Source organism: Saimiri boliviensis, chromosome 2 (genome assembly GCF_048565385.1).
Source record: "Saimiri boliviensis isolate mSaiBol1 chromosome 2, mSaiBol1.pri, whole genome shotgun sequence".
In the NCBI taxonomy this organism is placed as follows: domain Eukaryota; kingdom Metazoa; phylum Chordata; class Mammalia; order Primates; family Cebidae; genus Saimiri; species Saimiri boliviensis.
Window position 1 is genome coordinate 229595164 of NC_133450.1, and position 26838 is coordinate 229622001.

At 50.1% G+C, this 26838-nt stretch overlaps 1 protein-coding gene and 1 long non-coding RNA gene across 5 annotated transcripts in view; one reads left to right on the forward strand and one right to left on the reverse strand.

The window, feature by feature from the left end:
- The window catches only part of LOC141582978 (uncharacterized), a 60815-nt gene extending 41150 nt beyond the window's left edge, over positions 1–19665 (reverse strand). Inside the window, exon 1 of one of the 2 annotated variants that reach the window (XR_012515827.1) lies at positions 19496–19665. This is a non-coding gene — a long non-coding RNA (uncharacterized LOC141582978). Of the gene's footprint in view, positions 1–3034; positions 3349–19495 lie in introns of those variants that run through there. The other variant, XR_012515826.1, reaches the window with a different exon arrangement.
- LOC101037779 (NUT family member 2G-like) lies at positions 5571–14799 on the forward strand. 3 transcript variants are annotated; one of them, XM_074392411.1, is made up of 8 exons: positions 5571–5601; positions 7956–8652; positions 10479–10607; positions 11583–11722; positions 12192–12481; positions 12948–13064; positions 13420–13596; positions 13747–14346. In XM_074392411.1, exons 1-8 carry the CDS (start codon positions 5586–5588, stop codon positions 14344–14346), a joined length of 2166 nt encoding a protein of 721 aa, XP_074248512.1. In that variant the 5' UTR covers positions 5571–5585. The 3 variants fall into 3 exon arrangements, with proteins under 3 accessions (XP_074248512.1, XP_039331023.2, XP_039331022.2); XM_039475088.2 differs by having other exon boundaries at positions 5586–5601; positions 13420–13646; positions 13800–14346; XM_039475089.2 differs by lacking the exons at positions 13420–13596; positions 13747–14346 and adding an exon at positions 14761–14799.
- Positions 19666–26838: the final 7173 nt, after the last annotated feature.

Below are 26838 nucleotides of genomic sequence, written 5' to 3' on the forward strand. Positions count from 1 at the left end.
ACATAAACTACCCACAGTCTAGAACACATATAATCCAAAAGAATCCTCACATTATACACAAAACTCCAACTCTACCATAAACATACGTGGTGGCTTCCCCCCAATACATACACAGCCCCTGATACTCCTTAAATTCATACATACAAACTCCAACTTTGTATACATGACCCCAATACATACACAGCCCCTCACACTCCCTAAATTCATACACGCAAACTCCAACTTTGTATACATAAAGACACACTATACCCTAAACATACCTGCACCTCCTACAATCCTGAACACAAAGACACATGCATTTGTCTTCCACCCTCAGACTACAAATGAAGAAATGGATTCAAGCTGAAAAGGAGCAGACCGTGGTGGATGCGGGCATCAGCCACCTAGATCCCTCCTTGATGAAGGACTTGTTTCCCCATTTGCTGGGAGTGCTGCTGGAAGATAGACTTGGCTCTCAGGCCCTCCCAGGGTGGCCTCAGCTATGGAGAGCACCCGTGCTGAGTTCTTGCCTCTTTCTGGGGAAGCTTCATATCCAGTAGCTAATAGACGGAGGTGTAAAGCGGCTGACAAGGACAGTTCTAATGAGACACTTCAGTCCCACAGCAGCATGAGGGGTCAGGTGAGACTGTTTGGGGGCCCGAGTCATCGTTTAACTTCTCCTTCAATACAACTATGCTCCCCTTTTTCACTTCTTTTAAAAAACAAAACATTATTGCTTATAAACTCTCAGGGACTGAACTAAGGGCACCCAACCTGAAACCCCATTCTTTGATTCCTACATTCAATAATTATTTTTCTATTTTATTTTTTTGAGACGGAGTCTCGCTCTGTCACTCAGGCTGGAGTGCAGTGGCTGGATCTTGGCTCACTGCAACCTCCGCCTCTCCGTTTCAAGTGATTCTCCTGCCTCAGCCTCCCAGGTAGCTTGGACTACAGGCGTGCACCCCCACACCTAGCTACCTTTTGTATTTTTAGTAGAGATGGGGTTTTATCATATTGGCCAGTCTGGTCTTGAACCCCTTACCTCAGGTGATCTGCCCACCTCAGCCTCCCAAAGTGCTGGGATGACAGGCGTGAGCCACCGCACCCAGCCCAGTTATGACCTTCTTTAATCTGCAATCTCCACACAGACACCACCAACCCACACGTGTGAATATATATTAGATTCTCACCAGTTAAATACATATCAAATTACAAACTAAGAAGTCACATAAACACATTTTTCACATACACAAAACCACTATACCATATCTCATACCCCATCAAAGTCCAAAACAAACTGTTCTTACATCCTCAAGTATACACATTGACCCAACTGCCCAAGAAGACACACACACGTATGCAGTAAATTTTAGATATAATACATGTGTAGCCTACAATTTACAAATAATATACCCTACTTTTCATTATAAATTGCACATAAGTAAGTGATTCTCATAGAAGCTTTTCTTGACTTTGGCCACACGCTTGCACCCACAACCAACTTGTGCTACCAAGTGAATGGACTACACGACTAAAGGCCTGTTCTTGGACTTTGCAGCTGCTGGTATCATTGACAAATGAGATATTGGCACCTGCATGCTGGGTGATCATTCTGATTAAGTCAACAAGCTTCGAAACTCACTCAATGAGGATGTCGGTGAGAAGGGTCACAGATTTTACCACGACAGGAGCTACTTCTTTGCTGAACCGCATAACGGTTTCAACGGCTGAGGTTTTCCTCAAGCTCTTGTATTGTTCAAAATGTGAGAGGCACGGAGGAGACACACTTTGGGGTTCCCACGGCATTGTTAAACCTCCTCCCTCATTTCAGGGCCAGGCCAGCAAGGGAAAGAAGAGCGGTCTGGGAGTCCTGCAGGGTCCCTGCTGGGCACCCTCGCGCCTTAAGCGCAGCCAGAGGCCCGCTGTGGCCACAAGGGTAGGGTCGCCCAGCGGACACTGATGACCAGCGGGAACATGATCAGGAGGTGATTACCTGCTAATCATACATAGCTTTGTTTTTAGGTAACACCACGGAGGACGCCACGAGAGCAAAGGCCGTTGGCTAATGGCCATTTCCACGCGCGCTGCGGGTCTCCCTGCCCCAACCACCTGCAACGGACACTGGGAGCCACTGAGGGCGCCCCGGAACCCCGCCCGCCTCGAGGCTGGTGCGCCTGTGCGCGGGGCGGACCTGGCGTCCGCCATGGGAGGGCCCCGCAGGAGCTGCGCAAATGGAGAGACGCGGAACGTGGGCGCTTCCATGACCGTCCCTCTGAGAAACCAGCGCGTGCCAAACCACCACTCCGAATTTTCAGTAATACAAACCGGCAGTCCATGCACTTAGCTAATCGCCTCGCTGAAAGGTTTACCTTTGGAGGGTTTACCCTAAATCAAAGTTTCCTCAGATTGCGTTTAAGTCTTGCATTCCCCCTTTGGACTGCATTTATTTCATTCCTGCTCATGCCTTTTAAAAAAATACTGTGCCTCCCCTTCACCTTCTGCCATGATTGCAAGTTTCCTGAGGAAAAAATAAAATTAAAAACAAAAACAAACAAACAAACAAAAAAACTATGCCCTGTTTTCCTACCCAGTCTGGAGATTCCATTAAAGAACATTTCTGGCAAAGAATTTTAGACCTGAAAAAGCACTCCAAAAGACACTTTCTTCTGACTCCATGCTCACAGTTTTTCCTACCGCATTCAAATGATTTCTAGAAATGTTTTTGTTATAGCTTTGATCAATTTCAGTAGACAAAGCAACAGATAGTAAGGGAATAATTCCACACTCCCCCAAACTCCACTCTGCGACATAGTGCAGAATTAGAGTTGGCAATAAAAAACCAGTAGAGAAATAACTCACTGACTTGAATTTCTAACAGCTTCAGAAAAAACGTTAATCATCAGATCCTTTCTGCTCATTTGCAGGTTCCTATCGTTCCTGGCTCCTCCTGACAAAAGTGAAGAGTCTTCACGTCTTCGTTGGCCCAGAGCCTCAAGTGCAGAAACTGAGAGCTCTGTAGGACACGGCATGGACCCGCCATTCCTCTACCTACCTTCCGTGATTGTGTGGAAGAGCATCTGTCTTCTGAAATGAGATCCATGCTCTGAGACGTTCTTTCTCAGCAGTCAGTGCAGCCCAGGACTTCCTGTGGTCATGCTCAGGAAGCAGGGGCCAGAGGACTTTTAGCCACCACCTCCCATGGCCAGTCTTCACAAATTACCTTTGGCTAATTTGATTGTCTCTCCTCCTGGGATCTAGGACTTCAAACACATACAGAGGGGATTGCAGAATTCAGACAAGACACTGTTCCACAGTATATTTTTTCTATCAGTGGCTCAGAAAAAGACTCATTCGAATCCGGTATCAAAGCTGTGCGTGAGAATCTTGAGAAAGCGTCGGCTGACTGGCTTGACAAGGGGAGGAAGCAACCAAGAATTCTGCCCTTCTTCAGCGCCTGAGGAGGAGATTTTCCATCAACATCCCTCTGAGATGAAGCAACTGATTGAAAATCATTCAAGTTTAGCCCATGATAAAAGAGCAAGTCCTCAGAAAGGTCTCCAAAATGTTTATTTTGTTTTTGTTTTGTTTTGGTAAGTTTACCATGGTTTTGCTTGAATTGCTCTCCATTGATCTCAGCTAAGATCGAGGTGGGCTGCGTGGCGGAAGAGGGCTGCACAGAAGAAGGCGGCTCTGTCTCAAGAGGACAAAAGGCCTGGGAGCACCCAGACAGGCAGGCATTGCGTGGAGGTCGCTCCCCTCCCAGTGGCCACTGCGGAGGCATTTCATAGAAATGCTCAAGGACCATTCAGGTTTAGAGTTGGGACCAAACCAGGAGCCCATGAGGAATATTGGACAGGAGTTAGGAAATGAGTTTCTCACGCAACTGGGGCAAAGAGCGGGGAACCCTGGGCTCGAGACCTGCGATCCGCCGCCCTCCCTGCAAGTGGCCCCGGTTATGTTTTACTGCAACTCTGCCTGCCTGAGTCCAGTTGTCTTCGGAAGGGGCAGATGCTTCGTAAGTGCCAACAGGGAGCGTTTCAGGAAATGATCCCAGTGTGCACTCATGCGTCTGAAAGCGTCTTCCTTTCCCCAACCTCCTGCCTTTTTTTTTTTTTTTTTCCCGAATAGGCAACCTTCATTTCTCAGTGACAGAAGCATGTTTGAGATGCCGTGGGAAACCAAATATACAATAATAAAAATATAAAAAGGTGATGTTCAACAGAAGTGAAGACAAAACCATATGCATCAGGAGAACAAGAGTAAACTCAGCTCCCACCCTCAGTGGGCTGGAGCTGTCCATCCACAGGAGAAAGGGAAGGAGGTAGAGGGAAGAAACAGAAGCAGCGCTCCATTTTCTTCCTCAGCAATGACATGCTTTTCTTTTCTCCGTTTGTACTCCTCCCTGAGAGTCCCCTCCTTTCTCCCACACTCGTTTCCCTCTGCTCATGACTTAGGGAAGTTTCTTCAAACAAAACCCAGCTCCTGAGTCTCCAGATGTTGTTCTGTCAGTCGCCAAAGGCCTTCGCTGACCACTGCATGGGGATCCAACCCATTCAATTAATGTCTTCATATTGAAGAAGAGATGTACCTTCAATTGAAAACCTCGTTTTTCTTTTGTTTGCGTTTTCTTCTAAAATCACTGGCCAAGATTCTAATCTCTCAAAACACCAATCTTATCTTTTCCTGGAGCAAACAGGTGTTTGCTCCAGGAAAGAAAATGTTGTGGACAGGGAAAGAGGTGGGAGGAAGACAGGTCACTGCCTATTCCACTGTGCACAATTTGAATTTCGAACCATGCAAAAGTATTGCTTGGTTAAATTAAAATCATTTAAACGATAAAAAATAAACATTTAATACCAGCACAATACACTGGGAAACAAAATGAAAGGCTTTGTGGCCACATAGCCACTCTTTCCCAGACTGGGGCTTTCCAGCAAAGGAGATGGAAAGTAAGGCTGGCCTGCCGGTGTGGACAGATTCCAGCAACATACAGGACCTGGAACACAAGGACGGCTTCCACAACAATGATGAGCACACAGCCACCTAATAGCCTGGATCCTCTGAACCAGGCAGAGGATCCAGACGTGGATCGTCTGACAAACACAGGGCTTCCTGGGAAGTGTCCTAAATTGTGTTTAGGGAGTGCAGCCCCTGTTGAGATTCATCTAGAGCGGGAAAGAGCCCAAATGGGAAGGAGCATGGGTTGAGGGGCGCAAAAGTAGGTCTGTTGATAAATGGAAGTAAAGGGGACACCAGGTTGAAGCTTTGTGCTCTGAGCCCGAAGGACAATTTAAAAGTTGCCTAAAGAGGCACACACTGTCTGCGTTGCTGCCCGTCCAGCTGGAAGGGAACCTCAGTTCTTGCCGATTGCCTGGAGCTCTTCACAGAATGTCCCCCACCCCTACCAGTACCTGCTGCACTGCCCCTCCCCCTCTGCAGAATGTCTGGGGTCCTGTGTTCTAAACTTATTTATTTCCAAATTTTCCCTGATCTACCTGAACTCAGGAGAATCTGTTGAGGCAGTTCACTCTCTGGGTCCTGCCCTTGACTTTTCTCATCATGGAAACTGCCAGACAGCGGTGATCAGCACCCAGCCTAAGGGAATGGCTTCAAATGGAGGTGAGTCTGTAGGGACAGGGGCATTATCCAATTCTCTGCCATGTTTCAAATCCTTGGGAATTCAAATTTGACACTGCCCCAGGGGACAGTTGATAGGGCTGATGTTGAGGAGGGAGGGAGCCCTGGATGTCCCCAAAGACATTACACCTGGGGAGGGCCATGGCACCCTGAGTCTGTGGTTAGGGAGGATAGCTCCTTAGAGGTGGACCAAGATGCCTGGGGGAATACACCGTGTAGGGGAAAGGATGGAGTGGATGTATTGATTCTTTCTAGAGGAGGGCAGGTCACGTCACCGTGTGTTTGTAGGGAGTGGTGGAATGGTGTTGTGCTCGTGGCCCAGGAAGGATGACAGGCAAGCCTGAGCCCTGTGTTGTGTCTTCAGGCTCCCGGAAGGTGTCCTTCCATATTGTTCAGAGGGATTTGGACTGGAGTTTTCTGGATCTTAGGGAGGAGTTGGGAGAAGTGGTCTCAGCCAGCAAACTGTTGGGTGGGTTGGCTGTGACAGCCTCTGGGTGGGCGAGGCTGGGGCTACTGTAACTGTCACAGCCTCTCAGCTCCCTCCCCAGAGGTGGCTTTTCGGTCAGTTCAGGTGGCTGTTGGCTCTGATTTAACAGGGGTGGGGGCAGTTGGGGAAGTTCAGGCAACATGGTCTGGGCTTCCCAGGCTGTTCTGAATTGTTCGTCCTTTTGTGGAAGCTCAGGTCTTCAGACCCACTTCCTCTTGTCTGCTAGCTCATGGCCTGTCCTCTGCACTTTGTGTTACTGTGGAGATGAAGGATTTGCTTCTATTTCATGTCTACTACCTCGTGAACAGGGGACAGGCGTGGACTCTTGCAGGTTCTCAGTGGAAGGGTCTGGAAAGATGGTTTCCTTTTCAGTAGAAGAAGGAGGGTAACACACAAATGGGAAGACGGTCCCATTATTATTACTATTATTATTATTATTATTATTCAAGTTAGGCTGTGTGTTCTGACTGATGAGATGCACGTGCTGTATCCCTATTCCCCTTGACTGGAGACTGCATGAGGTCCTAGTGAACAGGGATGAGCTCCAGACAACTTTGCCCACCTGGCCTGTGGCCCAAGAACCTCTGGTTCTTGATTGGTTACTATATTCAGTTATTGGGAGCTCAAAGGAAAAGGACTGGAGATGGGCTCGTTGTCCCACTACCTACTGTAACATGACTAGCAGCTGTGAAAATCCCCGGACACCTCCCCTGACAGCCCCACTGCTCACCACTTGCTGTCTGTGCTCTAATCGTGTGCCGCTCTTGCTGGCTGCGCAATGACAGTATCTCAGGGAAAGCCATCACTGCTTCTCAGACCTGCTCCCTGGGAACAGAGCTTCCTGAGTGGCAGCCAGGACCACTGAGCACTGAGGAAAGGGTGGCCCGAATCTGACCCTGTGTAGCACTTGCTGTGCATGGTGCCGGGACAATCACTTGCAGGCTGGGCATGACGTGTATGGGTTATCTTCAGGGCTCACAGGGTGCTGGCTTGGGAGAGATTTCCATCCAGTGGTTTTCTTTCATTGTTTCTTTTTTGAGACAGATTCTTCCTCTGTCACCCAGGCTAGAATGCAGTGGTAGAATCTTGGCTCACTGCTGTCTTTGCCTTCCGGTTCAAGCAATACTCCTGCCTCAGCCTCCTGAGGAGCTGGGATTACAGGTGTGTGCCACCACACTCACCTGAGTTTTGTATTTTAGTAGAGACATGGTTTCACCACGTTGACCCAGCTGGTCTTGAACTCCTGACGTCAGGTGATCCGCCAGCCTCAGCCTCCCAAAGTGCTGGGATTACAGGTGTGAACTACCACACCCAGTCTATTCAGTAGTTTTCTTGTGCTAAGCTAGGAAAGAAAGGGCTTTACAAGAGCTTCAGGAAAAGGAGGACTGAAGAGGAGATGGGACCATAATATTAGGAATCTTCTGGCTTCCTGTAGGCCTTCTGAGAGCAGAGCACTGCCCTGGGGGGGGCCCTCACCTACTGCTGAGCATGCTGAGGGCCACCAAGCCGGCGAGAGATTCATCCCTGACCCACGGCTTGGGAGATGCCTGTAAGACTGGCAGGGTCTGCCAGGGATGCCCGAGGGAGTCCCTCAGAGGCAGCGAAGGCTTGCCTGTTGCTTCTTGGAAGACAAGGGTCAGGGAGACGAGTGGAGCCAGGGCCAGGCTCTCTATAGTGAAGAGACCCACCCATGGAGGAACAGAGTATCCGATACACTCACAGGGACACTTGCAAGCTGCAGAATTTCCCTGTCATATGCCCTTAGCTGTTGGGACACCCCTCTGATTCCCAGTGACTACTGCAGACCTGGAGACCCCAGCTCATTCACCTCTTTCCTTTGTCTCCACAGCATACCCAGTACTGGGACCGGGCGTGACAGAGAACCCTGGTGCCTCCATGCCAGTGTTCACGGCTCTGTCCTTCGCCACACCTGCTCCTGGCCCAGCACATGGGCCGCCCCTCGTGACTGCAGTGGTTCCTCCAGGCGGCCCTCCGGTGCTGTCTGCCTTCCCCAGGACCCCTCTGGTGGCAGGACAGGATGGCCAAGGCCTGAATTCGGCTGGGGTTTCCAACGTCCTTGTCCAGATGAGGACAGAAGCGGGGCCTATGAAGGCCCCGCAGGCACAGACCTTGGTCCTACCTCAGGGCCCCCTCGTCTGGCAGGCTCCAGGTGCCGTCTGTGAGGGCATCACATGTCCACCTCCCCGACTCCTGGCAGCAGCCCCTGTGGTGCCCGCTATGGCTGCCCACGTCTTTGGGGGCACCCAGGCCTGCGAGGGAGGATGGTCCCAGGGCCTTCCTCCTGCAGCACCACCACCGGCTCCCCAGCCGGCCCCGATGATTGCTCCAGGGAACACTGGTCCATGGCCACAAGGGGTTCATGGAGAGGGCAGCCTGGCTCCCTCCCAGGCCAAGGCCCCACCGGACGACTCCTGCAACCCCAAGAGCGTGTATGAGAACTTCCGACTCTGGCAGCACTACAAGCCCCTGGCCCGGAGGCACCTTTCCCAGAGTCCGGACACAGAAGCGCTTTCCTGCTTCTTCATGTGAGTGTCCTCGGGGCACCGGAGCTGGTCCTGCAGCTCACCCGTAAAGGGGCTGCTGGATGGACGGGAAGTCACGCTGCTCAGGGGAGCTCGCAGGGCGGTGTTGAAGGCGATGGGCTGAGCTATGGAAGGGCACATGTTCAGCAACATTAATCTGGCTGCTGCTCAGGACAGACTCTCGGGGCCTCAAGTCACCTGCCCCTCACTGTGCCGTGAGTCCAGCCAATCCTTCCTTTCAATCATTTTCATGACAATGTTTACAGAAGACCCAGGTCAGAGAGGGTTCCCGGTCCGACATGAGCCACGGGTTGGGTTTAGGACTTTGAGTTTGCCCCAGTGCCTCCCCTTGACCTGGGTGGCGAAGGCCAGGGGCACAGCACATGGGGCTTGGGGTGGGAGCTGCAGGAACCTGGCACACGCCCACTGTTCGGCCGAGGTCCCGCTGGCACAGCGGTGGTGGAGCCTGCACAGGGGATGGTCTTGGGCCCCACACTAGGGTCCATGCTGGGCAGGTATTTGCAGCTTCGCCCTTGATCCCTCCTAGAAAAAGGGACGATGATGCTTCATTCAGAGGATGGTGAAGAGGTGAATTGAGCTCACTTATGACACACGCAGCACAGTGCCCGGCACATGCTGTGACACATTACATGACAGCAGTTATGATTACTGTCCCTATTGCTATCATTATCAGGAGTAGGCCATGTAGGACAGCGCTCCCCAAAGCCACGGGCTCCAGTGATGGCTCTGAGTGCACCACGAGCACAGCAGCCCATGGCCGTGGACTGTGGTGCCTGAGGCAGCAATGCCAGCATCTGGGAGAGTTTGTCATTTCAGTCCCAGTCCTGCCTCTCTCCATCCTGTGGTGCCTCTGTGACCCTGTGTCCCCCGTTGATGAGCAAACCCGTATTCCACGGGAGCTTGAGCACATCCACCAGGCAACACACTGGCCACTCCCTAGGCAAGTCCCCTGCCCAGGGTGTAGGTATAAGGCGACATCATCATTGTTCCCAAAAATCTTGCCGCCCCTGCATCCTGGGACTGGTTGCCTTCTCCCTTGGAGCTGAGTCCTGGTGCACTGGGGACCCTGATTCTCGGAGTGGAGCCGCCCCAGGCTCACAGGCTCCACATGCAGTGGGCTTGGATCCCGCTCTGCTTTGGTTCTGGTTTCTGCTCCTCTCCAGGACCCAGGCTGCGTCCCCAGGGGCTGCCTTGCTCCAGAGTCTCCAGGAAGCTTGTTAAATGCTCAGTCCTGGGGCCCTGGAACCTGCACGTTAACCCTGGCTCCCCGGTCATTCTGTGTGCGTGCTGTCTGAGTCAGCTCGGGCTCCTCCATAACAAATCCTATAGCCTGGGTGCTTTATCAGGACGCAGTCACGTCTCCCAGTTCCAGAGGCCGGAAGTCCCAGGCTGAGGAGGGACAGCCCTGGTGTCTCCTCCTGCCCTTATCAGGGCTCAGAGGCCGTGACAGGAACCCACCCACATGACCTGCTCTAACGCTGACTGACTCCAAGAACCGACACACTGGGGCTGAGGGCTTCAGCACAGGAATGCTGGGGACACACACGGTCCACCCACAGTACTGAGTTCACTTGTCAACACTGTAACACTGAGGACTCGAGGGGCAGTCATAGAGGCCACCCAGTGGCTTGTGTTGATGTTTGATCTTGGGAGCGTGTCCTGGAGACTGAGGAGCCCACGTTGGGGAGAACAGCACAGGGACAGATGGCAGGACAGGTGTGGGGAGGACAGGGGCCGGGTGTTGGGACCAGGTGGGCTTGGGATGGAGGGTGGGCTCATGGACTGGGACTGACTGCACTGCCTTACAGCCCAGTTCTCAGATCCCTGGCCCGGCAGAAGCCCAGCATGACCCTGGAGGAGGGACTGTGGCAGGCCATGCGGGAATGGCAGCTCACGAGCAGCTTTGACCAGATGATCTACTACGAGATGGCGGGAAAGTGAGTCTGGGGTGCAGGGGCAGAGTCCGCATGGCAGGATGAGAGAGGGTGACAGAGGCGTGGTGGCCATGGTGCCTTCTCAGCGTGCGGCATGAGGAGGGTGTGGACAAAGACAGGCCCTCCTGGCCCCTGGCTCCCTCAGGAAGCTGCTCCTCCCTCCTAGAGTGCTCTGGGGTCTCTATCCTGGTGGGAAGCCACGCCCTGCCTGGCCTGGGGATAACCCCTACCTGACACTGTGGGTCATGGAGGGAGCAGCCAGCATCACAGCCCAAAGGCGGTCACCTCCAGCTGTGGGGATGGGGAGAAGGGGCGCTGGCGACTATAGACAGAGCGAGGTGCACTCTCCTCACAGCAGTGGCCAGAAGTCGGTTTTCACCCATCCCGGCCTGGCCAGGATTGGATAAACCTGCACTAGGTCAGGTGACACCTGCGTCCAGGACACCATGAGACCCATCTCTGGTCTGCCTGCCTTTGCTCCTGGGCAGGCCCCTCCGTTAAGACAGACAGACAGCAGCCTCAGGGGAAAGGGGCCCTGTCTTCTGGGCTCAGCTTTTGCTTCCTCCTGACCAGGAGTCACCCAGGCCTCGTCCTCCTGGGTTGTCCTTCAGGGACCCACAGTCCCAACCTCAGGACTCCGGCATCTGGGCAACATCCCTGACACCTTCTGCCATAAACCCCAGCCCTGGCCAGCTGAGCCTAGAGGAGGGGTCCCCCTGGTGACCCCCTGGGCCTCACGGCCCTGACTTGAGTCAGGAAGCCCTGTTGATGCCACGGGCTCTGCAGGGGCCGGGTGAGGGAGGGAGAGCCCAGAACTCTGGGAGCAGCTCCCTCGTGGGATAGGGGGCATGGGCCCCAGGGAGGGCCTGGACAACCTGCCCGAGGCACTCCTTCCCATCCCTGCCGTCAGCTGCTGCCTGGTCCTGGGGATAGGAGGCCTGGACCCTCTCACCACAGCCTGCACCTTCTTCACCCCAGGTTCCTGGAGTTTGAGGCTGAAGAGGAGATGCAGATTCAGAAGTCGAAGTGGATGAAGGGGTCCCAGTGCCTGCCTCCTCCAGCCCCACCGAGGCTTGAACCTCAAGGACCATCAGCCCCTCAGGTGGTCAAGCAGCCAGGTACGGCTTCCCACGTTCCCACAGGAGCCACAGCAAAGCCCAGAGGGGCCAAGGGAGGCCACTGTCCCCACACCCCATGCCTCCCTTCAAAAGAGGGATTTGCACCTTCCAACAAGACAGCTCAGGGGAGCTGCGGGGCTGGGCGGCCCATGGTCATGAAGTGGGTATTCACGTGGTCATGTTTCCTAGCTACTCTCTCCCCTCCCCATTCCAAAACTCAACGTACAATCTGCCCAGAAGCAGGGATGAGCGGGTAGAGTACTCAGCATATCAGTGACTCCAAGCTTCCTCCAAAACGATGCTGTCTCCCATGTGCCCCTCCTGCGGCGTCTCCTCGGGGGCGCTGTGGTTCAGGTGGTCCTGACCCCGCTGGGACCCACTTCACGTCCCCGAGCCCTGCCCTCCCCTGTGTGGTGCAGGCAGGAGGAGCAGCCCTCACCACGCCCATCCTCCTCCCTCCCTGCCTCAGTGTACCTTCCCAGCAAGGCCGGCCCCAAGGCCCCGCCTGCCTGCCTGTCACCACCCAGGCCCCAGCGGCCAGCGGAGACCAAGGCCCCCGAGGAGATCCCCCCTGAAGTGGTGCAGGAGTATGTGGACATCATGGAGGAGCTGCTGGGGCCTCCCACTGGGGCCATCGGGGAGCTCCCGGGACAAAGGGAAGAAGGAGAAGTGGAGCAGGAAGGGGACGGGATGCTTCTAGACCCAGGCATCCTGAACTACGCTGACAATCTGTGTTCCCAGAAAGACTTCGTCACCAAGGTGGGCTCGGCTAAAGTGCTGGGGTCTGCAGAATTCCAGGGGGTGACACTCGCAGGTCCTTGGAATTAAGTGCTGTTCCTTAGCTACTCCGAAGGGGGTGAGTGTGTTTCCGTGGATTTGAGTGTCTGTGTATGTGATTGTGTGTCTGTGTGTTTGTGTCTGTGATTTGTTACTATGTGTCTGTGTGGGTGTGAGTGTGGCGTGGGTATGTTACTTGTGTCTGTGTATTTTCCTGTGTCATATGTGGGTGTGTGTGTGTCTGTGTGTGGTTTGTGTGTCTCTGTCTGCATGTGTGGATGCTACCAGGTCTGTGGTCTGTGTGTGGAGCTGGTGGTCGCCATGGTATGAGACAGCTCCAGAAGGGTGGGGACGGGGCGCTCGCTGCTTTCTGCATCTCCTCCAGGTGTCCTTGGCTCCAGGTTCCTCCCTGCCTGGGAACCTCACACCATCTTCCTTCTGTTTCCAGGTGGAGGCCGTCATCCACCCCCGATTCCTGGAAGAATTGCTTTCCCCAGATCCACAGATGGATTTCTTGGCCCTAAGCCAGGAGCTGGAGCAGGAGGAAGGACTCACCCTTGCCCAGGTAGAGCAGGGAGGGAGGGGAACCCAGGTACCCCGGGGGCAGGAGGGACCCGGCACACAAGCCCCGCCTGATTGTCTACCCGACCCTGCGGGGATGCTCAGCTTCTTGGGGAGCCACTCCGAGGTGGGGAGGTGCAGGTTCAGATGGAGCAGAATGGAGAGGAGCCAGGGAGGGGAGTCAGGATGCAAACTGCAGTGAGGCCCAGCGGGATGCCCGGCAGAGCCACACCCTCTGTCTTTGACACGCCAGCTGCCTCAGTCTACCCTGCCTGCCGCCCAAGTGCCCTGGTCTCCACCACCCTGGGCCCTGTTCACATTTGGGGCAGCACCAGTAAGTGCCCCCTTTCCTCCCGCAGGTAGCGGAGAAGCGCCGCCTATCCTTGAAGGAGGAACGGTGTGCGAGGGCAGCCCCTGGTCATGGCACCGCCCAGCTGGACTCAATCTCTTCTGAGTCTGCAGTGGGCCAAGGAGCAGAGAGAGATGTCCCTGGCCCCCAGCAAGGGGTCAGCGTGGAATCCTGCCCACTCCAGACGGTTGCCTGGGACCCTCAGGGACGAGGCAGAGCGTGCACTGGCATAAGCAGGTCCATAAACCCTGTTGTGCTTTTGGAGAGGCTGGATTCCCGCAGGCTCAGGACTGCCCGGCCAACCTCTCCTCCCCAAGATCACAGCCCCATCCCCCAGATGGCCTCCCGGGACCCTCAGGGACGAGGCAGAGAGCACAATGGGATAGCCAGGTCCAAAAGCCCTGTTGTGCTTTTAGAAAGACTGGATTCCTGCTGGCTCAGGGCTGCCCGGCCATACTCTCCTCCCCAGGACCAAAGACCCACCTGCCCAGGTGTGGGGACCAAGGACACCTGGGGTCTCCCTGGAGCCTCTCCTGTCAAGGAGTCACACAGACTGTCTAAGGGCTTAAGTGAGGAGGAGAGGGAAAGCCCTGCTATGGTTTCTGTCGTGGGTACCAACTACAGGCTGCGGCCCTGGAAGCTGTCCCAGAGCCCTGTCCCTGCCTCGGGGCTTCTCAGCCCAGAAGGGTGGGGACCCCAGGGAGCTCTTCAGTCCCAATCTGCAAAGAGAAGAGGCCTCAGCCCAACACCTGCTCCTGCCACCAAGTCCAAGAAGCGAGCTCTCTTCGGAGGCCCATCACCCCACCTAGGGCCTGGGCTCAGAGTCTCTGGGGTGCAATCCCTGGCTTGGGGGCTGGGTGGCCCCTCACGGTCCCAAAAGAGAAAGGGTGACCCCTTGCTCTCTAAGAGGAAGAAAAAGCAGCACCGCAGCCAGTAGGGGGACAGGGCAGGCCAGTACTCAAGGGTGGGGCTCTCAGCTCTCGGAGCCTCACGGCACTGGGAGACCCAAAGCAAAGACTTCTCCTCCAGTGCTGATCTTGCGGGGCATTAGCTTTGGAGGGTGGGGGAGGGAGGAGAGAGAGAGAGTGGAGGAGGAAGGGGAGGAAGAGTGTGGCTGAACAGGAAGGGAGGGCCTAGGGGACAGGGTAGGAGTGGGGAGCAACACCTTGAGGGTCTCCTGTGTAAGTATAAATAAATATAGTTGTGTTGGAAATGCTCTCGGGGCTGCTGCCTCTGTCCTCAGGGCTGTGCTGCTCAGTGGAGGGGGTCTGTGAGGGAGGGCAGAGGGACCGGGAGATGCCAGGCACTGGGGACCCACGGGGGCCAGCCCCACTCGTTCCTCCAGGTGTAGGCTGCCCCTTCAGGTGCTCCAGGGACTGACGGATGCTGAGGAAGCTCTGATCCCTCCCACCACCCACTCACAAGGCCCCACCTGCTTTAGTTATCAGCATCCCTGGAAAATCCTGGGATGGAGAGAGCTGGCTGCCTCTTGTTCTGCCCGTGGTAGCTGAGGATAAGGCAGCTGCCTGCAACAGGGACACTGCTTAACCCTCGTCAGGAAGAGCTCAGGCCCCGGGCTGAGGGGAGATGTTGAGGCGTCCATCCACACGGGTGTGTTTGGGATACGACGGTGCGTGGGGAGCAGGGGAAATCCCTCTCCCATTTCTGGGCAGGAAAGAGTCTTGTCCAACTGGCGGAAGCAGATGCTCCTTGCTGTGGCCACAGGGACTGGCCTCAGGGGCCCTTGGGGTCCCGCATGGAGCACCCCCCACAGCTATGACTCCCTTCCCATATGATGACTGAACTCTTGTGTGGAATTGATGCAGACACAGATTTACATTAGTATCTGAAACAGTTCCCTCCCAACCCACCATCACCAACGGGCACAAGCATGGCCAGCCTGCCAGGCGCAGGGTGGGTGTGTCTGCTGGTCCCAGGGCCAGGGAGAGCTGGGACCAGGGCCGAGAGGGGCCGAGGGTCAGCCGCCCTTCTGCCAGGCTCAGACCTCAAGGGCAGAGCAGGGGCTGCCTGGGATGTGGCACTGGCTGTCTGGGAAGTGCCCTGGGAGTCGGGGGCCTGGTGTTCGCTGAAGGGAGACTTCCAGAGTCTGAGAGTGAGATGAGGACTGCATCAGGAGAGGGACTGAGGCTGGGGAGGACGCTCTGCTCTTTCCCACATTGTCCTGTCCTCCCCATCTCTGAACTCCCCTCACCCCATGTGGCCAACCTCTACCCCCTTACCCCTAACCCACCTCTCAGAATCTCAGATCCCAGCATAGACAGGACCCGGCATCCGCCCTGCTTCCCTCCTGGCCCAAACCTTCTTCACCGTCTGAGTTCCGGTTCCTCCCCAGGGCCTTTGTTGGCTCAGGACCACGGTGACTGCCAGAGCACTGGTCCCAGCACTCCCTGCATGCAGAGCTGTGGTCATGGTGCTGGGGGCTGGCCCAGCAGCAGAGGCTGGTGGGGCACAGCTGTCCGGTACATGGCGGTCTGGCCCCTCTGCTGAGTGACAAAGGGAGCCATGTTTGGGTCCTCTCCAGCCCCATCCGCCCACAGAACACACCAGTCAGCTGGACAGATGCCCCTCTGCCCCCTCCCTTCTGCTCCATGTGGGCAGTGTCAGACGCTTGCCCTCTGTGGCCTTTGAGAAGAAGAGTTTATCCTAGCAGGGCTTCCCCAGCTCGGTGCACATCAGCCTATTGGGGAAAATGTGGGGAGTGAAGAGTCACTGGTGGGTGATGTGCACAGTTCCCCTGACTCCTCTACCTTCAGGGCCATCCTCAGGAGATGAGGTAGCACCTCCCCTTTGCAGGGTTGAGGAATGGTAAGTGAGCTGTGTTTGAAGGGAACATGGTCTGTACTCTGGTGTGTGTGGTGCTCAGCCAACTTCCTCAGCTAAGGATGAAAGTGACACCTCGGCTTAGTGGCACCTCGGGACTCCTGCTGGTTACCCCACTGGCTGTTGTCTGCCCCACGTCCCTGTCCTTGTTTTGGCTGAACCATTCCCAGGAGGCAGAACCTGTGCTTCCTCCACCTCTGTGTCCCGCTTGAAGCCTAAAATCTGCCCCTAAACGGGGACAGTGGGGGTGACTGGGGGAGCCTGACAGACTGAATGTTCGTTTGCCTGCTCCCACCAATTCCTATGTTGAAGCCCCAATCCAGGATAGATGATGGTATTTGGAGATGGGGCCTTTGGGAGTTCTTCAGGGTTAGACGAGACCATGAGAGTGGGGCCTTGATGCTGGGATTAGGGCCCTGGTAATAAGCAGAGACCCCAGAGCTCTCTCTCCCCAACAGGAGGACACAGTGAGAGGGCGGCTGTCTGCAAGCCAGGAAGAGAACCCTCACCAGAACCTCACCACACTGGGACCCTAACCTTGGGCTTCCAGCCCCCAGACTGTGACAAATACATTTATTTTCTTAATACATGCCCCGCCCATCCCCCCAAGTCTATGACACTTCACCCTAGCAGCCCTATGTGACTAGCACAACGTCCATCATCTCAGGAACTTCCTTCCTAAGTAGTATCTGGAAACTGTGCATCAGAGCCATGGGAAAGAATGAAGAAAGGCTCAGCCCTTTACGGCGGTCAGCACACCTCCACCCCAAGTGCAGCACATCACACGTGAACCAGGAGTGCTGTGAGACACAGTGAAAGGGAATCTGCAAACACCCGTGACATCATCATATCCATGCTCAGGGAAGCCAGGCAGCTCACTCACATCAGGTGCTGGGGGTGTGCTGAGGCTCTCAGTGAGCTTGGCCTCCCTGCTCATGCACCCAGGTCACATAGAAAAATATAATAGAAACCACATAGAAAAAATATGATAGAAACCAATATACCCACCATGTAGGTGTGGGCCATGTTCACATTCTACCCTTTGCTCATTTTTAAAATAAAAGCTTTATTAAGACATTCACATAGCATGCTTTCACTCACTGAAATTGTACAATTTGTGTTTTACATAGAATTTGCAACCATCACCACATTAAATTTATTTATAGAATTCGCAGCCATCACTGCATTAAGTCTACTTACAGAATTTGCAAGCATCACCTCGATAAACTTTAGAACCTTCTTATTGCCTCAAAAAGAAACCCCTGGTTGGGCATGGTGGTTCACTCCTGTAATTCTAGCACTTTGGGAGGCCGAGGCAGGTGAATCACCTGAGGTCAAGAGTTCACGACCAGCCTGGCCAACACGGTGAAACTCCGTCTCTACTAAAAATACAAAACATTAGCTGGGTATGGTGGCGGATGCCTGTAATCCCAGCTACTTGAGAGGCTGCGGCAGGAGAATCGCTTGAACCTGGGAGGCGAAGGCTGCAGTCAGCCAAGGTTGTGCCACTGCCTGGGCAACAAGAGCAAAACTTGGTATCAAAAAAAAGAGAAAGAAAGAAAAGAAAAGAAAACCCTAGTTTGTGCGCAGTGGCTCATGCCTGTCATCCCAACACTTTGGGAGGCCAAGGTGGGTGGATCACTTGAGGTCAGGAGTTGAAGACCAGCCCGGCCAACATGGCAAAACCCCTTCTCTACTAAAAATACAAAAACTAGCTGGGTGTGATGGCACACATGTGATCCCAGCTACACGAGAGGCTGAGACAGGAGAATTACCTGAACCCCAGAGGCGGAGGTTGCAGTGAGTTGAGATTGTGCCACTGCACTCCAGACGGGGTGACAGAGTGAAAAAAAACCACAAAACTCTGTCTTTTAACTGTCCCCCCATCTACACCCTAGGCCTACGTAACCACGAATTTACTCTACATAGCTTTACAGACTCTGGACTTTCATATGAGTGGAATCATACAATGTATGTCTTTCACAACCTGTCTCATTTTACTGCGAATATTTCCAAGGTTCATCCATGTATTTAGCATCTATCATCACATCAAATCTTTCTGTTGCTCAATACTATTCCATTGGTGGATATCCTGAAACTTATTTGTACATCAGGTGATGAACACTTGGGTTGTTTTCACTTTTTGGCTATTGTGAATAATACTTCTAAGAAATTTGTGTGCAATGTTTTGTGGGGAGGTATGTTTTCATTTCTCATAGCTGTATACCTAAGAGTGAAAGTGATGGCCACGTGGAAACTCTGTTTAACAATTTCAGAAGGTACCAGACTATTTCAGCCCACACGGCTGCAATATCTCCTTGCTGGTCCTATACTCATCACTGTGCAAAAATAATAAAAGTGAATAAAAATAACCAGAGGATACAAGCAAAATGGGGAAAAAAGCACCACCTGCCACAATCTAGTGACCTCGTCCTCCCAAACAGGCCCGGGCCTTTCCCTATCCACACTCTCAGATACACCTGGCTTCATGAGGCTTGAAAGTCTTGTCTTCTAGATGATTAAGCCAGTGAGGAGATTGAAAGAGGGATATAAAGAAAAGGCTTTATACCAAAAATGGGATGTTTTTCCCGGTTTTATCTCCCTCTATACATTTTAAAATAGACACAAGGAAGAGGCCTCTTGATAATTGAGCCCAAATTCAGTCACATCTATCCAGGAGGAAACGGTACCTGAGTGCTCACGTTTCACAACAGATAAGTCTCTGAAGGTTCGCAGAAAATCTTCATCTCTACCTCACTGTTCAGCAACTAAGGACCAGCAAAGGCAGGTCAAATCAGTCACCCATGAAAATTTAAAAACACATGCCCTGCCAGGAAACACCAGCCCTGTAGCTACTGTCTTCATTATACAGCATTCAAATGGCCACCGAGGTCATACTGGCCAGGATGGTTTTTAGATCAGTTCTCAATATCCCCTGTATCCTTAGGACCTCATCTCCCACCATCTTCCATCACCTCTTCTCAAGAGTGAGAACAACAGAAATACTAACCATATTCATTCCATCCCCTAAGTATTCATTATGAAACCATATTTCACAGTTGTTGCTAAACTATCTCTGCTTTCCCGTAAGTGGCTCCCTTTAGGAAAATCAGAAAATCCTTGCTGTTATTCCTCAGATCACAGAACAGCAGTCCCAGAACGGCTCCTTTACCGATGGAGCACCAGGAGAAAAACAGAGCTCACTAACGAGGAACTCACTTCTGCACACTTCACTAGAGACTTACCCAGGCAAGCTGTGTGGGTGTTAGGAGACAGAACGGGAGTCCATCCTTCACTGGAGCATGGCACAGCATTGTGGACATAATACTGGATTTGAAGTAAAAGCTCAGAATTCTGGCTACAGCTCCACCACTTTCTCTATGAGACCTGAAATCATGTAATCTTTCCCGTCCTTGCCGACCGCCAAGAGGCTCATAACCACCTCAAGGATTACATGGATACGTATGAGAGGATTTTGAAGCTGTAGGTGGTGTACAAATGAAGGCATGACATTAACAAAATCCTTTTTCACTTGACATCAGTGCTGCCTACTCCCATGTACAAATTCTCAAAATAAAATTGGTTTCTTCTCACTTCAATGTTTAAAAATCTGTTTTAACTGCCTTGCCTCTGGCCTTCGAAGCCAGCCTGACACTCTTCGAGTCCAAGACACACAGGCTAGCTGTGGACACCTGCTCTCTTCTTTTCAATACTCTGTATTGACAGTAAACACTCTGGAGTCTCCTCTTCACTCAGCAGCTCTTTTCCTAGATCTCCTTGCTCCTCAATTCCAACTTCACTCCTCTCTTGCGCTTTGATGCTTGTCTATTCAGAAGATACTCTTTGAGTGTCTGTTGTGTGGCAGGCACTGTTTGTTCACAGTGAACAAAACCATCAAAAATTTCTGGCCCCCTGCAGCTCATCGTGTGCTTCACTCCCAATTTCCTGATGTTAGAATCTTGGCTTTTCTCAGATGGGTTTCGACTGGCCTGGTGCTGACATGATTTCATGTTTGGGCTTCAATTGTAAGGAGTTTGAGACCAGCCTGGCCAACATGGTGAAACCCCATTCTCTACTAAAAATACAAAAAATTAGCTTGGTTGGTGGCATGCACCTGTAATCCCAGATACTCAGGAGACTGAGGCATGAGAATCACTTGAACCCGGAAGGCAGAGGTGGCAGTGAGCCAAAATCGTGCGACTGTTTTCCAGCCTGGGCAACAAAGTGAGATTCTGCCTGGAAAAAACAAAACAAAACAAAACAAAACAAAACAAAAAAACAAAAAAAGAAGAAGAAAAAAAAGAAAAAAATATTTGCACATAAACGTCCATGGTACTTTCTAGAAATTAATCAGAACTTCCTAGAAATCCCTCAGGTTGAAAAGAAAACAGTAAATGATAAGTAGGCACAGAAATACCAAAACTGTAGGCATTCCAGTTGTCACAGCTTCTTTCCATGGACTCTCATTGGCTTCCACCGTCAGAAATGGTCAAGGTAACCTCAGCAACTTTCCCTCCCCTCCTGAAGGCTGAGACCCTGCCTCAGTCCCCTTCCCTCTGCGGTGATCTTGGATCCACCCATTATGTCCATCATGGCTGTGCTCCCTCCAGAACCATTTAGAAGGTTAGAGAAGAAAAACAAAACAAAAAGCAGAGGTTCCAAGTAATTGAAACACCAGATTGACTTGTGTCCAGTTTCCATTTCTGGCAGGTTTGATGCACTGTCTCTATCCATGAATGATGGTTTGGGACTAAAAAAATAAATAAATAGCTTCATCTGTGGTACCAGCTTAAAAATGTGCCACTAGGTGATAGATTTTGGTTTGTTCTTGTTTCGCTAGTTCCTTAAGATGTGACCTTAGATTGTCTGTGCTCTTTCAGACTTTTTGATGTAGGCATTTATGGCTATGAACTTTCCTCTGAGCACCACCCTTGCTGCTTCCCAGAGGTTTTGAAAGGCTGTGTTATTATTGTCATTCAATTCAAAGAATTTTTTCATTTCCATATTGATTTCATTTTTGATCCAATGTTCATTCAAGAGCAGGTTATTTAATTTCCATGTCTCTGCATGATTTTGAAGGTTCCTTTTGGGGTTGATTTCCAGTTTTATTCCACTACGGTCTGAGAAAGTGCTTCATATAATCTTAATTTTCTTTAATTTATTGAGGCTCATTTTATGGCCTATCATATGGTCTATCTGGGAGAAAGTTCTATGCACTGTTGAATAGAATATGTATTCTGTGGTTATTGGATGAAATGTTCTGTATATATATGTTAAGTCCATTTGTTCCAAGGTATAGTTTAAATCCATTCTTTGTTGACTTTCTGTCTTGATGCCCTGTCTAGTGCTATCAGTGGAGTATTGAAGTCCCCCACTATTACTGTGTTGCTGTCTATCTCATTTCTTAGGTCTATTAGTAATTGTGTTATAAATCTGGGAGCTCCAGTGTTAGGTGAATACATGTTTAGAATTGTGATATTTTCCTGTTGGACAAAGCCTTTTACCATTATATACTGTCCCTCTTTGTCTTTTTAACAGCTGTTGTTTTACAGTTTGTTTTGTCTGGATATAAAAATAGCTACCCCTGCTAACTTGGGGTGTCCACTTGCATAAAATGCCTTTTTCCACCTCTGTATTTTAAGTTTATGTGAGTCTTTATGTGTTACTTGAGTCTCCTGAAGGCAGCAGATAGTTGGTTGGTGAGTTCTTATCTATTCTGTGGTTCTGTATCTTTTAAGTGGATCATTTAGGCCGTTTACCTTCAATGTTAGGATTGAAATGTAAGTTGCTTCATCATGCTCTTTGTTGCCTGTGTACTTTAATTTTGCCTTTTGTTTTTGCTTTTTAACTTCTATTTTTGTCTTATATGTCCCATGGGATTTATCCTTTGAAGAGGTTCTGTTTTGATGTGTTTCTAAGACTTATTTCAAGATTTAGAGCTCCTTTTAGTGGTTCTTGTAGTGGGTGGTTTGGTAATGGCAAATTCTGTAAGCGTTTGTTTGTCTGAAAATGACTATATCTTTCCTTCATATACAATGCTTAGTTTCACTGGATACAAAAGTCTTGGTTGATAATTGTTTTGTTTGAGGAGGCTGAAGATAGGTCCCCAATCCCTTCCAGCTTACAGAGTTTCTGCTGAGAAATCTACTGTTAATCTGATAGGGTTTCCTTTGTAGGTTACCTGGTGCTTCTGTCTCACAGTTCTTCTTCCCTTCATCTTAACTTTGGATAACCTAATGAAAATGTGCCTGGGTGAAGACCTTTTTAGGATGAATTTCCCAGGTGTTCTTCATGCTTCATGGATTTGGATGTCTAGGTCTCTCACAAGGCTGGGGAAGTTTTCCTCCATTATTCCTCCAAATACGTTTTCCAGTCTTTTAGAATTCTCTTCTTCCTCAGGGACACAGATTATTCTTAGATTTGGTCACTTAACATAACCCCAGACTTCTTGGAGGCTTTGTTCATATTTTCTTATTCTTTTTTCTTTTGCTGAATTGGGCTAATTCGAAGACCTTGTCTTTGAGCTCTGAATTTCTTTCTTCTTTCTTCTACTTGTTCAATTCTATTGCTGAGGCCTTCCAGAGTATTTCACATTTCCAAAAGTGTGCCCAAAGTTTCCTGAATTTCTTATTGTTTTTTTAATTTAAGCTATCTATTTCCTTGAACATTTCTCCCTTCACTTCTTGGATCATTTTTTGGATTTCCTTGCATTGGGCCTTGCCTTTCTCTGTTCTTCCCTGATTCACTTAGTAACTAACCTCCTGAATTCTCTTTCAGATAAATCAGGGATTCCTTATTGGTTTGAGTCCATTGCTGGTGAACTAGTGTGAACTTCTGGAGGATGTTGAAGAGTCTTGTTTTATCATATTACCAGAGTTGGTTTTCTAGTTCCTCCTCATTTGGGTAGGCGCTGCCAGAGGAAAGGTCTAGAGCTCAAGGCTGTTGTTCAGATTCTTCTGTCCCATGGGGTGTTCCCTTGATGTAGTACTCTCCCCCTTTTTTAAATGGAATGTGGCTTCCTGTGAGCCAAACTGCAATGATTATTGTCTCTCTTCTGGGTCTTGCCACCTAGCAAGTCTACCCGGCTCTGGGCTGGTACTGGGGGGTGTCTGCACAGAGTCCCATGATGTGAACCATCTGTGGGTCTCTCAGCTGTGGATGCCTGCTCCTGTTCTGGTGGAGGCGGTGGAGGGAGCAGTGAACTCCATGATAGTCCTTAGCTTTGGTGGTTTAATGCTCTGTTTTTGTGCTGGCTGGCCTTCTGCTGAAAGATGAAACTCTCCAGAAAGCATAAGCTGTAGGTAGTGTGGAGAGGGACTGGCAGTGGGCAGGGCCCTAGAACTCCCAAGAGTATATGTCCTTTGTCTTCCATTAGCATGGTGGATAGGGAAGGACCATCAAGTGGGGGTGGGGCTAGGCACGTCTAAGCCTTGACTCTCCTTGGGTGGGTCTTGCTGCAGCTGCTGTAAGGGATGGGGGTGAGAGTCCCAGGTCACTGGAGTTGGGTATTTAGGAGGATTATGACTGCCTCTGCTGAGTCATGCAGATTGTCAGGAAAGTGGGAAAGCTGGCAGTCACAGGCCTCACCCAGCTCCCATGTAAACTGAAGGTCCAGTCTCACTTCCACCATGACCCCTCCCCAACACCCCAAGTCTGTTTCCATGTGGAGGGCAAGATGGTCTTGAGAACTCGCCTGAGGCAATTCACCTCCCAGCTGCAAAAGAAAAGGGCTTTAGTTCTTCCCCTGCCTGTGAAGTCTGTACAACCAATTCACTCCCTTCTCCAAGTTCTGGCCAGAAGCTTCTTGGCCCATTCAAATTGTAACAAAGCTCAGCTAGAGAATTCCTTCTCCCTGTGGAGCTTTACCCCCTGCTCTTCTGGCCACCCTCCAAAAGGATCCCTGTGGTGCCAGCAGCAATGGGCTGTTTGGGGACCCAGTAAGCTCCCAGGGCCTTTCTGCTTCTTCCTCTACCCCTGTATTTCACATGGCTCTCTAACTTGACTCAGCTCCAGGTAAAGTCGGAAACTTCTCCAGCAAATGGACCTTCAGCTTCACCAGTGGGGACGTGTGTTTGGGAGAGGAGAGTCTCCCTTTCCCACTTCTGCAGTTGGGGCACTCACAGTATTTGGGGTGTCTCCCTGTTCCTGCAGGAGCAGTCTGCCTCCTTCAGAGGGTCTGTGGGTCCTCTCGGGATTGCAGGTTTGTTCTTGCAGTCGATCTGGAGCTAAGAGTCACAATGCAAGCCTCCACAGCCTACTCTGTCCGGAGCTGCAATCTAGTCCTGTCTCTCGTCCGCCACGTTTCCCTGGATTTGAGATGGCAAATTTTTCTATAAAGGACTACAGAGTAAATATTGAAGCTTCTCTGGACTATATGATCTTTGCTAAAAGTACTGAATCCTGCTGTTATAGCAAAAAAGCAATCACAGATAATATATAAACTTTATTTACAAAACTATATGATGGCCCACACTCGGGCCACAGGCCATGGTTTGTCAACCCCTGATTTAGAGCATTGAAGAGGAAACAAAATTGGCTCTGTACTGATTTCCCTCACCATGCAGCTTCATTTATTCACTTACATATTGTTCATTACACTGAAAAATTTTTCTACAGCTGCATTCAGAACAGGAATCAAAGCATGAGAATAAAATAATTTCAGCAACTTTGGAGCATCTATTCATCAATTAAATAACTGTGTTGATTCCAAGGGGAAAGAAATGGTATAGTCAAAGCAAGAACTGTATCATAAAGGAATTAGGAAGGTGTTTTTTTTCCTAAGTGAGTGCTGTCACATTTTTCTGAGTTCATCCACAGCTGGTTATTTACTACAAAACATGAAGCACACACTGATGCCACAATATGCAATGTACAAATTGTTAAAAGGATACATTTCCCTAGGCAGCTTAACTAAATAATGTTTCTTTTGTACAATTTTCAGCTAAATATACTGGAAAAGGATTGTACAGTGCAAATGCAACCCCTTAAAAAAAAGAATTAACTTTATCAAGCAACCATGTTCTGTGATGAAAAAAGAGCCAATTTTTAATTTTGAGCAGTGACTATCATGACTCAGGAACAAGTGAATGAAATAGAGACACGGTTCTGAACTATCAGCTACTGTACTAGAATGTATTATTGGCTCAGGATTCTTCCTCCCTCACCCTTCCCATTGTTCTCAGCAGAAGTTTAGTTCCCCACCCACTGATGTTCCGCTCAGCCACATGACTTGCCCTTGCCAATGGAATGCAGATGAAATAAGAGTGTCCCACTGCAAAGCAGAGGACTTTAATGACCTCTCAAGAAAACCTAAGTCATAGCCTAAAGCCAAATCCCCATTCCAGCCACCCTGCAGTTCTACCAAGGAGGAAAACTGATATTTGTTGTTGTAAGTCACTAAGATTCTAGAGTAGTTTGTCACACAGTATTGTCACAGCAATAGTTGGCTAATTTAACTATTATTTACCACTTTCTCTTACTTTTCCAAAAATATTTTTCACCTTGCCATGTGAGAAAGCATGGTTTGCAAACAATCACTGGTCCAGTAAAAATGTCTCACCTCTTTTAACAAATTGAGCCATCGAGTGTGATTAAGCCACATAATTTTAGGGAAATTATTTTCAAAACTTTCTCATTTTTTTCTAAATGTTAAATGGTGTAGTAGGATAGTATTTTGAAGAACTAATGAATGTGTCCTTAACAATTCTCTACATTTTATTGAATTGGTACCTGTAGGTCCCTTTCTCAGTCCAAAAGCTAGAAAAAAGGAAAGACTGTTTCAAGTTATAGATTGCAATCCTTTAATAAATCACAAAATTAAGTAAATCTTAACATATATATGTATATATATGTTGAATATATATAGGTTTATTGAAAGAAAGAATATATATAGGAATATTGAAAGAAAGACAAAAATCTTTTTTCTAGATGATGTTACTGTATTCCTAGAAAACTCAAGCTTTAATAAAACACAGAATTAATTTGGTAATAGGGTTAAATACAAATAAAATATTATTTAAAATCTTCCTGATTCTAGGTGACCCAAGATCTTTGCTTCCATTGTGGGATCAGGAGAGACATTCTGCTTTCTACTGAAATTACTCAATTCCTACTTCCTTAGATTCCATGGGAAGATGAAAGGGAGTAGATTTTCCCTAGCATGTTAGCATGAAGGAGTTGAATCTGATTGCCTTTTTAACACTTGTAACATAGGAGTATGTGGTATTGTGGGAATACTGACTCTTGGTGCTTTGATGGACTGGGGCTCTCTGGATAGTAGGAAAATGTCGGTACACTAGAAGGTTGGGTGAAAAAATGGCGTTAGATGGATGAGAAGCACAAAAATAGAATGGTACCAATTGACGGACACTTTCTTCTACTTTGTAATTGTACCTCGGAGTCTGACCTTTATCCTAGAAATGAGATGAAAAGTCATGTTAAGTCTGGAAGCTGTGCACTCCTGTGGCAGGCTGAGTTTCTAGAGACAAGTCTCTGAGCTGGAGATTTGTGTTCAGTGAATTTCATGTTGTTGCGCTTGGGAATAACATCTCAGAGGGAGCAAAAGGAATGTGATTGAGCAGTGAGAAAA

Bases quoted from the DNA above. Each gene is read 5' to 3' on its own strand.
- LOC101037779 (XM_074392411.1), top strand. The intron at 8,653-10,478 runs GTGAGTGTCCTC...ACTGCCTTACAG, and splicing joins GCGCTTTCCTGCTTCTTCAT to CCCAGTTCTCAGATCCCTGG. The intron at 10,608-11,582 runs GTGAGTCTGGGG...TCTTCACCCCAG, and splicing joins TACTACGAGATGGCGGGAAA to GTTCCTGGAGTTTGAGGCTG.